The sequence below is a fragment of the Oncorhynchus masou genome, chromosome 26, assembly GCF_036934945.1.
Source record: "Oncorhynchus masou masou isolate Uvic2021 chromosome 26, UVic_Omas_1.1, whole genome shotgun sequence".
NCBI classification, from domain to species: Eukaryota; Metazoa; Chordata; class Actinopteri; order Salmoniformes; family Salmonidae; genus Oncorhynchus; species Oncorhynchus masou.
This window is the reverse complement of record NC_088237.1, coordinates 1,394,200-1,406,917: the sequence shown is the minus strand read 5'-3', so window position 1 is coordinate 1,406,917 and position 12,718 is coordinate 1,394,200. Positions and strand designations below refer to the sequence as shown.

The 12,718-nt window shown below is 38.9% G+C and overlaps 1 protein-coding gene across 1 annotated transcript; it reads right to left on the bottom strand.

The window, feature by feature from the left end:
• Nucleotides 1-7,758: 7,758 nt before the first annotated feature.
• Nucleotides 7,759-10,466, bottom strand: LOC135514622 (high mobility group-T protein-like). Its single transcript, XM_064938054.1, has 5 exons — nt 10,358-10,466; nt 9,301-9,463; nt 8,983-9,128; nt 8,701-8,875; nt 7,759-8,312 (listed from the first exon to the last, which is right to left on the bottom strand). Exons 2-5 carry the CDS (start codon nt 9,445-9,447, stop codon nt 8,199-8,201), a joined length of 582 nt encoding a protein of 193 aa, XP_064794126.1. The 5' UTR covers nt 9,448-9,463; nt 10,358-10,466; the 3' UTR covers nt 7,759-8,198.
• Nucleotides 10,467-12,718: the final 2,252 nt, after the last annotated feature.

Here is a 12,718-nt window from a genome sequence, read left to right as displayed (position 1 = left end):
GTGGCCAGCCTTTCCAGACCACTGCGCCAGACCTTCCAGTCCGCTAAAGCAAATCTTAATCAAACCTGGTCCATGGATAAAAATATGGAAGTGGAAGTAAGCCAGGCTGTCAGATGCATGTACCAGTAATATTCATGTTATACCACTGCAGTGGTATATTTTTCCATATGACAAACTACTGCACCGATGTTAACATAGCGTTAATTAGCACCCATTTGCACGTGAGCTAGCTAATTGCTCACAATGAGGGAATCTTATTTGGACAAATTTTCCTACTTGATCAGTAAGCCTACATGTACAGTTACGTAATCGATTTGATCGTTGATTTTCTGTGTTTCTTCAATGTCTGCCTTGTTGTGTTTGGCTGGCTCTAAATATGTATCGTTGATGCCATTCCCTTAGTTACACATAGCGAGTCTACACAGCCTACACATAGGTATATACAACAATGAAATCACCAGGTCCCAACATACAGTCAAAAGTCATTGTAACTTTTCCCCACTGCAAACTGAATAAGTTAGGACACAGAGGTTGCTCTGAAAACACTTTAAACAAAGAGAAGCATAGCGCCAGCCGTATCTTAAGCCATTCTCTCATCCTCAGCGCAGGAGAAAACCTCCCTGCTTTCGTTTGAAAAAGGGTGCTGTGGCCGCTGAAAATCTTCACGGTTGAATTGTCCGGTTGGAAAATGTAACCCATATGGCCGTCTGATATCCAACACTCCATTAAAACAATCAGGAGCTTCCCAAAGAATTGTGTTCTTGATTTACACCTACAATTTGTCTAGGAGATTGTTTAATTTCCTCTTTAGTGTTCTGGGTTTATTTTTATTCCTTATTTATTGCTCTTTCGGTTTTCGAGGTTCTTTGTTTTGTAGTGTTTGTAATGATTCTTTTTACTTTGTTTATTAAACATGGATCTGTCAATCTACCCCCTGACATTTTGTTTTCATTCCCACCTAGAAAGCCAACAGTCTGTAAAGTTCAACACAACAAAAACAATATCTTTGGGCTGGCCATACTCTTTGAAATGTTCAAACACATTCCAAAAGTTTAATGAGGTCACTACACATCAATCATCATGACAGCTTTAACCTTAAACCAGGAAAAGTGAGAAAAAGGGAAAGTGTGTGGGGTTACCAGCTTTAACATAAACAGATGCACTATCTGGTTAAATAAACACTCATTCGAGGCAGCGTGAGAACGGAAGGACAGGATGTACATATACCGGCGTAACCCCCATAAAATGGTCATAAATCAATTGTTTGACAGATCGCCCCGATGGACCTCCCGGTACACTGTGTTCACAGAAAGATTGCCTGTGATCAAACCCTGGAGCTTGGAGGACCATTAGTGTGGATGATGTCCTAACTAAAGCAAATCTTAATCAAACCTGGTCCATGGATAAAAATATAAACCATGGAAGGGATCGTGAATAAATAATGTACTTTGGCTCATGTTATACCACTGCAGTGGTATATTTTTATAATGACAAATAAAATGTTAAAATAATGCGCCTGCTCTCAAGCTTAGCCTTTTCTTAACAACACTGTCATCTCAGATTTTCAAAATATGCTTTTGAACCATAGCAAATCACTAATTTGTGTAAGAGTATTGGCAAGCTAGCTTAGCATTTTGAGTAGCCATTCCCTTAGTTACACATAGCGGCCTAATTTGCACAACATTTTCACAAAAACCAGATAAACAAATAAATAAAATCATTTACCTTTGAAGAGCTTTGGATGTTTTCAATGAGAAGACTCTCAGTTACATAGCAAATGTTCAGTTTTTCCTGAAAGAATCTTTGTGTAGGAGAAATCGCGAGTTTTGTACATCACATTTGGCTATACCCAAAGAACCGAAAATTCAGTCAAGAAAAGTCAAACTTTTTCCACTGCAAACTCCATAATTATCACAGAGGTTGCTCTGAAAACACTTTAAACATTGTTTAGAAGCAATCGCCAGCTGTTTTTTAACCATTCTCTTCATCCTGAGCAGGAGAAAACCTCCCTGCTTTCGTTTGAAAAAGGGTGCTTTCCCGCTCAAAATCTTCACTGTTGAAAAATACCAGCAGCTGGAAAATGTAACCCATATGGCCGGAGGACATCCAACACACCATTAAAACAATCTCTTATGGTCAATCTTCCAAAGATATGCCTTGACAAAACACAGTCACACAATTTGTCTAGGAGACATGTTTAATTTCACTTATTTATTGCTCTGGGGTTTATCGAGGTCGCTTGTAGTGTTCAATACTGCGCCTGTCCACAGAAAGGGTTTATCGAGGTCGCTTGTAGTGTTCACTGGCAGGCTCATTCCATTCACAGCAAACATTAACAGTTCAATGAGGTCACTACAAATCAATCCATGACTGATTTCCTTTTGCATAAACAGATTTTGCACTATCTGGTTAAATAAACACTCATTCTAGGGCGTGAGAACGGAAGGACAGGATGTCTTTGCAGTTCTGGAAAATTCAGAGTGTTTTCCCATAAGATAGGTCATAATATGCATACAGGTGCCGAGCATCTTTTTGTGACAAAATATCTTGTTTAAAAACATTGCTCGGATCTTGTTCCCAAAAATTGGAACTTTTGGTGCGCCCCCAGATTTCAAGAGATTAAATGATTCCACTGAACTGTACCATTTGATTTTAATTTCTTTATTGAAACTTGTACCTTGTTCACACCACAGGGCCTACCAAAGCAAGGTGTCTCAAACAACTGTGAGGTGTTTTGTTGTGAAGGTAAGATGCTATTCAGTATATGATATTAGTCCTATTTTCTGTTATAACATATGAAAAGTTACTATTATGTCTGTGCTTGCAGCATGCAAAGCACACTATTGTTATTGCTCATACTTTTTCTTGTTTATTATCCTTGACACTTTTGGGGACCTATTTCCTACAGTTTTTACACTACATACACAATTCATATATTATTTACTATTATCATTATTGTTATCGTAACTATCACACTTAACAACCTACTTAACTTACAGTATGCTCTGTACATTGCAATGGAAGCACAGTGTGATTTCACTGAGGTATGTATAAATTATGAAATTCTCATCAGTAGTGGATATAATGCTTTTTGGGATACTCACCCGATTGTGTGATTTTCTTTTTCAAAGGAAAACATGCAGCCAATTAGGCCATGGTGGTGACTAGTTATCCTGTGGAACTTTCCCATGACACAAGTCTTGAACATTATCAAAAAGTTTAATTTCCTCATCCTTAAAATCACATGTTTCACTGTAGCCAGACTGACCTGAATATATAGTTCCGTATGTAATGTATGTAATGTATGTCGTTCACTCACTAAGGTCTGAAGGAGACAGGTTGAAAGATGGAAAAAGGAGGCGAAAACAAAACACACTACAGGTAGGTGTCATATGATGAGTGGTATAGTCTTAAACCAATGTTCAAAGATTTAACCCCCCCATCTCCAATATATTTCAGGATGATGTAAAAGACATCCCCCCCACCAAGAAGTCACAGCATGTCACATCAGCATCCAACTCTGCAGGATCAGGTACTGTATAGGCTATTAGATAAAGTAAGGTGCATTCCGGTCCACACATCCCTCGAGGTTCCCTTACATTACTTAATGGCCCCAGTCTGTTTTCTTGCTAGACAAAACTGAAAACAAAATGCACAGTGAACTGGGTATGTAGTCTACTGTGTAATTTTACCTTTATTTAACCAGGCAAGTCAGTTAAGAACACATTCTTATTTTCAATGATGGCCTGGGAACGGTGAGTTGGCTGCCTGTTCATGGGCAGAACAACAAATTTGTACTTTGTTAGCTTGGGGGTTTGAACTCACAACCTTCTGGTTACTAGTCCAACGCTCTAACCACTTGGCTACCCTGCCGCCCCGAAGGCTTGATGCGTGGCAAGATATAATAGTTGTGATGACTTGTTGTGTAGTTCTAGATATCACTAAAAACCCCTTTAGTAATAGTGGCTTTTGTTTGCATGGTAGTATTGTGAAAGTGGGGTGTAAATTTGACTTGATCACCCAATGAGGCATTACTAATATGTATACTTCCTTTTCTTCAATGAAGCAGATGTTCTTCTGCGGGCACCCACTGTTTCCCTCCCTAGTATAATTGGGATGGACGGGGAAGACCGCATTACAACCCTTAAAGAACTACGGTTGTATGATGGTCTGGATGAAGAGGGAAAATATTCTCCTCAAGGAACCATTCATGTTCCAGTTACAGAGAGATGATGAGATGTTCTATGTGACAAGAAGAAAATATTCTCCTCAAGGAACCATTCTTGTTCCAGTTACAGAGAGATGATGAGATGTTCTATGTGACAAGAAGAAAATATTCTCCTCAAAGAACCATTCATGTTCCAGTTACAGAGAGATGATGAGATGTTCTATGTGACAAGAAGAAAATATTCTCCTCAAGGAACCATTCATGTTCCAGTTACAGAGAGATGATGAGATGTTCTATGTGACAAGAAGAAAATATTCTCCTCAAGGAACCATTCATGTTCCAGTTACAGAAAGATGATGAGATGTTCTATGTGGAGGCAGTTGACAACAAGAAAATTACTGTCTTTGACTTTTTAGAGGAGCAGGAGTGAAGCCTTGTTGAGGAGTTTCAAACCTTGTTTTTGTCTGCTGTCTTAATTGTTAATTGTGTTGTTTAGTAAAAATGACGTAGAAGTCACCCGATGATCTCTGAGATGTTCTAATGTACAAAGCCCATTCAGTATGTCTAAATAGTCTGTCTCCATTCTCATGAGGAAAGTAAATAGCATTATAAATCAGGATAGGTAGTAACTTGCTAAAGTATTCGGCCCCCTTGAACTTTGCGACCTTTTGCCAGGCTTCAAACATAAAGATATAAAACTGTATTTTTTTGTGAAGAATCAACAACAATTGACACAATCATGAAAATATTTATTGGATATTTCAAACTTTTTTAACAAATCAAAAACTGAAAAATTGAAAAATTATTCATTCAATACTTTGTTCCAGTTACAGCTGTAAGTCGCTTGATCAGTTTTGCACATTGAGAGACTGACATTTTTTCCCATTCTCCTTGCAAAACAGCTCGAGCTCAGTGAGGTTGGATGGAGATTTGTGAACAGTAGTTTTCAGTTCTTTCCACAGATTCTCGAACCATTCTGTTTGACTTGGCCATTCCAGTTAACACCTGATATGTTTATTTTTTATTCCATTGTAGATTTTGTTTATGTTTTGGATCATTGTCTTGTTGGAAGACAAATCTCCGTCCCAGAGGTCTTTTGCAGACTCCATCAGGTTTTCTTCCAGAATGGTCTTGTATTTGGCTCCATCCATCTTCCCATCAATTTTAACCATCTTCCCTGTCCCTGCTGAAGAAAATCAGGCCCAAACCATGATGCTGCCACCACCATGTTTGACAATGGGGATGGTGTGGTCAGGGTGATGAGCTGTTCATTTTGCATTGTTGCCAAAAAGTTCAATTTTGTTTCATCTGAAGAAACATGTTTGGTGTGTCTCCCAGGTCAAGTGAAACTTTAAACATTTTGGATTCTTTAAGTTACTCTTCCATAAAGGCCATTTGTGCAATATACGAGATTGTACAAAGCTCCATTCAGCTTTGATATCTGCAGTTCATCCAGGTATATGGGCCTCTTGGCTGCATCTCCATTCTCCTTGTATGAGCTGAAAGTTTAAATAGGTCTTGGTATTTGTATGGTCTGAAATTTCAGGATAGTGTCCTTGGGATGTTTAAAGCTATACAAATCCGTGCTTTAAACTTCTTCACAACAGTATCTCGGACCTGCCTGGTGTGTTCCTTGTTCTTCAATTCTCTGCGCTTTTAACGGACCTTTTGAGACTATCACATTTCAGGCATTTAAACATTAAAGATTGTATTTATCAAACATTTAGTCAACATTTTTTTGAGATCCTCAGAATCAGAGAACTGAAGTAAGGGGCTGAATAATTTTGCGCCCAATTTTTCAGTTTTTGACTTGTTAAAAAAGTTTGAAATATCCAATAAATGTCGTTCCACTTGTTGTTGATTCTTCAAAAAAAATACAGTTTCATATCTTTATGTTTGAAGCCTGAAATGTCAAAAAAAGTTCTGAAACTATGCTCAATGAAATAACATTTATCAACACAATTCTAACAGTACATGACATACATAACAGGTCTGTTGTTCACTCCAACAATATATGTAGCTTGTCTCAAATAGAGCATGAAGCAAAATGTGTTACAACACATCTGCTGGTACTTTATAGCATATTTCTTACGATCTTCCATCTTCTGAAATACGTTCGTATTCAACGTGTGCCTTACGCAAACGTGTGTGTTTGTATTATTTTTTTCCATTGTATTTTTTTCCATTTTAAATTATTTTCTAAATTATGCACACAACAAATACAAAAAAAACTGAAATATACAAACAAGAGTACATAAACCTTACATATCAAGATTCATTTTCAATTTGTTAAATACTTTTCTGGAGCGTATTGCTTTTTTGTTTTTACATTTACTGATCATTTTAAAATAATATTTCAATTCTATCTTAAATAATGTGAAGAGGCGTTTGTTATCTGCTCACTTCATTTTATGGACAAAGAATTTTCCATGAAAGATAAACAAATGAACAATGAAAGTTAAGTCAGGCTCCATATCATTTGGATCAAAATAAAACATATTATGTGTGTGTTTGTATTCAGTGTGTGACTGTCAAACCTCGGATGGACAAAGAAGTGGGCGGGGTCAACTGTTTGACTCCGCCCACATTGAGCCCGGCCCTGAATTGCACACTACAGTCAGGGGTACTTGGCTGTAACTGGCAAGCTTCCTTTCCAGAGCCCCTTGATGCTGTAACTCCTAAATTGGTTGTCTCTTCAGTCGCGTGCTGCATTCTGTTGTTATGTGAACGATTGGCTGAGCCTTGTATACAGCCGGTATTGCTCCAAAAGTGTATCACTGTTCGCTTACAGCCAGTAGTGATCCAACCCCCCCAAACTTTTCTCATCGGATCTACACAAATTACGTAGGTCACATATTTTGGATTCAAAACGGCGAATTTCGCCAAAAGGTGACTGGTTTACATCTCTTGGGTATGCTTGTCATCGGCAAGGACTAGGGAGTTTTTTTAGGGTAAAAATAAACGGAGTAAAGCACAGGCAAAATCCTAGAGGAAAACCTGGTTCAGTCTGCTTTCCAACAGACACTGGGAGAAAATCCCTCACCTTTCAGTAGGACAATAGCCTAAAACACAAAATAAATTATACACTGGCTCCTGACTGGCCTAGTTACAGTTTTGACTTAAATCAGCTTGTAAATCTGAAGCCAGACTTGAAAATGTCTGTCTAGCAATGGTCAACAACCAACTTGACAGAGCTTGAAGAATTTTTCAAAGAATAAATGGGCAAATATTGTACAATCCAGGTGTGCAAAACTCTTTTGAGATTTACAGATGTAATCACTGCCAATGGTGATTCTAACAATATTGACTCAGGTGTGAATACTTATGTAAATAAGAGATTTCTGTATTTCACTTTCAATAAATGTTTTAAAAAAAATCTAAATGTATTTACACTCATTTTGGGGTATTGTGTGTAGATAGGTAAAACACGTTTTTTATCCATTCTGAATTTAGGCTTTAACACAAAAAGTGGAATAAGTCAATGGGTATGAATACTTTGAAGGCACTGTATGTACTTTGCCAAGATTGATCAAAGTCAACCAAATGCCTTATTTTGTTTGTTAAATCTTCAAATAAAAAAACAAATACAATTTATTAAAAAAGACCTTTATTTAAGACATTCCTGAATGTCAGCTGCATTTGTTATCAGAGTGGTATTCAAAGAACAATACAAAGACTGTGTGACAAACATATGAAAAAATATCCTTTCAAACAAATACAGAAAAAACATAATTCACTCGCTACCAACCCAGAAATCTGATTTGAGAGTTGCACACCTAAAGGGAAGTTATTACTTCCATAGTGATTTATAATCTGCCAAAGTACAGGCATGGGCAGGAAAAAAGGGCTACTACAAGAACAAAAACAAGACATGTAGTGTTACCTTTAACCGGTTAGGGAGCATTAAAACATTAAATATACACACAGCTTAATGTGTTCTCGTTGCGTCTGGGTCTGTTCGGAGATGTAAAGTGTGTACAATAGGGTTACATAGCGTTAAACAAGAATGTAGCCTCCAACAGCAGGGAGGCTACTCGTCATCATCCTCATCGTCATCCTCCTCATCATCTTCGTCGTCGTCGTCGTCAGCAGCTGCGGAGGAGGCAGTATCCACTCTACCATTGGTGCGGTATGATGCAATATCCTGTGGGACATATCACAATTACTTATAGAGCCAGCTGGATATGTTTGGACCCAAAACCAATAGATCTGCTGAGGGAAAATTAAAAAGTGATTTTCCCACACTGAATTCTCAAATTGACATCCAAAATAGCAGTTGTCCAAGAAATATGCTTCAGATGTTGATTTCTTACATTTGGCATCATGAGAATGGCGTTCAGATCAGCATGAAATTCCCCTTTTTCATCCTATTTATTGAATATTGGTGGAATTATCTGCACCCATTTTATTCAAAATCAGAAGTTCATAGGTCAACTTCTAAGATGATTAAATAGAGGATAATCACAGAAAAGCCAGAATTCCAGTCATTGTGAAAACCCCATCTCTGGAAGTTGTATCAAAGCCCTGCTCACCTTGTCGTATTTCTCCTTCAGCGTGGCTGCCTTCTTCTCGTACGGCTTCTTCTCCTCAGCTGCAGAGCTGTTCCACATCACTCCCAGCTTCTTAGCAGTGTCTCCAATGGACAGGCCTGGGTGCTCGCTCTTTATCTTGGCCCGGAAGTCAGCACAGAAGATGAAGAACGCAGACCTGAGAAACAAAACAAACACATGTCAATTCAAAGGGAAGTTTAATTCCCCTCTCAGATTGCTATCCAGTCTATCTGTCATGAAAACCTCGTGAATTATGGTACATACGGCGGTCTCTTGGGGGCATTGGGATCCTTAAACCTCTTCTTTTTCTGGCCATTGGGTGGGATGTAGTTCTTCATTTCTCTCTCGTAGCGGACCTTGTCTTGCTTTGCCATGTCCTCAAACGTTCCTTTTTCTTTAGGAGACATGGGCTGGATGTAGAGGTATAAATTCAGATTACACATCCACATGGCCACAGCAAGACTGTCCACAAGGTCACTCAAGTGTAACAAAACATACCAAGGTGGAAATAAATTCAAAACCATTCTGAATATGGACCAGAAACATGTCAGTTCACAATCATTCACTGGTGTGTAATGCTACCTTCCATCTCTCTGAGCATTTCTTGGAGAACTCGGCGAAGTTGACGCTGGCTTCAGGCTGTTTCTTCTTGTGCTCCGCCCTGCAGGTCTGCACGAAGTAAGCATATGAGGACATCTTGCCTCTCGGCTTCCTAGGATCTTTCCCCATGGTGACTTGTGTAGGTCTAGTAGGAGAGGATATAGATAGAGTTTCAACAAAACAAGGATATATTCACCCTGAGCTTTGACCATATTAAATGAGTGTCCCTCCCTAGCTGCCCATAACAAAGAATGGGGCCTGGGGGTGTGCACATTTGCCTTCTCCTTTTTGAAAATAAACTATTGTAATCGCTAATAATTATCACTTGCTGCATGACGGCAAAACCTTTTTTTTGCAAATAATTAAAGCTGCAATTGTGCATATGGATGGTGCCGCGTAGCTAGCAAGCTACAATGGCAGTTCGCTAGCATCGAATCCAACCCCCTCTGAACACCAAAACAAAGCATAGCTATCATGGATCCATCCCATTGTTGTGTCGTAGGTAATAGCTAGCTACCTAGCCTTGCAGTGAGCCGTTATAGCTAGCTAAATAACGCGTTAGTGTTGCAAAATACAACATGGAGACCTAATCTGACTCGTATCAAATGGGACAAAACAAAAACAACTAAGGTTAGCTACGATACAGCAAATAAAATCGAGATGTTCTGTTAACGTTGTTAATGTCAGCGCAACGGGCCAAGCTTGCCACAGCTAGCGTCTAGCTAGAGCAAAAATAACTAACGCTAGATAGACGTAGTACAATATAACTCGTTAGATATGTCTGGCTTCCATTAGTTTTTAAAACCAACTAACGTTAACGTTATTAAAGTCACGAAGATGTGGTGGTGCCTAAAAATGTGCTGGCCAGCAGTTGTTTACTGTCTTTTTTAGCCCATATTTCACTGAGCTAGTTATCAAGCAAATGCTTTATGAATGCTCAGCAAAATACACTAAATATTTGAAAAAAATAAATGTCCATGTTGCTATTTCTCATAATTCGCAACATATTCTAGCTAATATTTTGGGTGTAAATACATACCCTCAGTTAGCTAACCAGCTAACGTTATGCTTCATCAAACAACAATGGGACGATGATTAATATTCGCTAGTAGCGCAAACAATGACGTCACTCTCGTATGGTAATGAAGAATTCTTCAAAATAAAAGCACGCATTTCTAAACATATAAATGTAAATCTTCTTCGGTGGGGTTTTCGTCAAGTGGCCAGGGTTCCGGTCTAGAAGCTGTGTAAAATGGATGCAAATGCTGGTCCGTATAAACCGGATGCAACACAGATATAGATGAATCGGCATATATAAATATCAGTAGATTACCTTGAAAACAACGGACGTCCGGACATCTTGGACGCAGTCTCCAGTTCTTATTTACCTCTGTGGTTTTAGTAGCCTCGTATGAAGCATCCTGATTTAAAGAAACAGAATGTAAGCTTGTGAGATCAGGATGGTTTGTACGAGGCTAGGGTTTTAGTACAGACGACATCTAACACGTTATATTGCCTCCCACTACTGTATTCAAGGTAGAAAAGAAAAACATATTTGAAGGGAAAAAACTAACTTAATCGACAAAACAAAACGAAGCAAAACAGACTCCCACTTCTTCCATCCATCGTTGAAAGTTCCATGTCTCCCAACTCAGGCTCTGGGGCCTGAGAGGGTAGTAAAAGGCTCGTGATAGCCTTTCATGTAAAATCCTTGGCCAACAAGTCCTCCAATCTCAGGAACCTCTCTGACGCATCCACAATGATGTCCATCTTTCTAGACTTTTCTCCACTTTGGCATTGCCGTTGATCACCATAGCCATAAATAGCACAAAGTTCACCTCCTTAACCTGTAGAATATATGTAGCCTGCAGGTAATGCCTATCCACCACCATGGGGCCTTCAGGACCGCTCGCTCCCTCAACCCTTTTGACAGCCACTGCAAATGATATATTCTGGATGGACCTGACTTTAGCCATTTTCCTTCATCCTCGTTGGGCATTCCTAAAATGAAGCAACATGGTTCCCACCACAATTGCAACATTTCACATGATCAAAACTCAAACCACACTCAATATGATCTCCTCCACAACTTTCATCTTTCAATCACAGACACTTTCCACGTGTTAAAAGGCACGACAGCAATCACAATCTTGGTACAAATGCTCTTACACAGTAATTCACATACCTCAACTTCTCCTCGATTTGGAGGGACTTTACTTCAAAAAACAAAAGAACAGATACTCTTCACGTTCTCTCCATTAACTACTAATTTAATCCGACGTGCATCAATCACTCCAGGGATATTTTACATTTCTTCCAATTGCACTTCCCAAGAAACGCCAGATATTACCCCATTGAGGGGTGCCCTGATCCGAAGAGCTACGCACAACATGACAACATTCTCGACTCGAGTACAACGTAACCCAAGCTATTTCTGCTTATCAGAAGTACACGAAATCAAAACAAGTCCACTTCTCGTAATCCTTACTGCATTTACTTAAACCATCACTCTTTCCACCAGCTATTTCTGCTTATCACAAGATAAGAAGGAGCATTTCCAGAACTATCCATTTTGTTTCCCAGCAATACTTTGGTCACATCATTGTCCAATCTTCCTTGCTTTTACCCTCCTGCTCCAGCAATCTTTAACCAAAGAGCAACCAACTAGTTCCGGAGAACTCATTCAAGAGATATTAAATGTTAATCAATGTTCATTTTTTATTGTGCTTATAAGCAAATGCAAGAAGGAATTTGTGGAAACCAATTACAAAAAGAATGTAAGACTATCAAAAAATACAATGTTCAGAATGGTATGTTCTCAACATTGGGATTTAGAGAAAAAACTATTATACGTGCTGAGGTAAAAGTGGGTTTGGGAACACTCAGTAGGGTCTGTAGAATCTCTATATAGTGTTATTTCTTTGGCGACTGAGGTTTAAATACCTAGCAGTACTTCGTACTCCACCCACTCCATTGGTCCCAATGCAATACACTATCGACCTATCTATTACATATTGGCTTATAGAGAAAAAACAGCTATTCTATGTGCCGAAAATAAAAGTGGATTTGGCATTACTCAGTAGAGCCTGAAGAATCTATAAATGGTGTTATTTCTTGGGGACTGCAATACAATATAGGCATATACATTACAGAGAAAAAAATACTCTATGTGCCAAAGTGTGGTGGGGATTACTCAATAGGGTCTGTATAATCTATACAAAACATTACGGACATCTTCCTAATATTGAGTTGCACCCCCCCACTTTTGCCCTCAGAACAGGTTAAATTCATCAGGGCCTGGACTCTGCAAGATGCTGAAAGCGTTCCACAGGGATGCTGGCCCATGTTGACTCCATTGCTTCCCACAGTTGTCAAATTGGCCGGATGTTCTTTGGGTGGT

Excerpts from the sequence above, each read along its gene's own strand:
- LOC135514622 (XM_064938054.1), bottom strand. The coding sequence starts at position 9,447 with ATGGGGAAAGATCCTAGGAAGCCGAGAGGCAAGATGTCCTCATATGCT. Across the intron at positions 8,876-8,982 it reads AATGCCCCCAAGAGACCGCC|GTCTGCGTTCTTCATCTTCT; the intron begins GTATGTACCATA and ends TTTGTTTCTCAG. Across the intron at positions 8,313-8,700 it reads TGAAGGAGAAATACGACAAG|GATATTGCATCATACCGCAC; the intron begins GTGAGCAGGGCT and ends TATGTCCCACAG.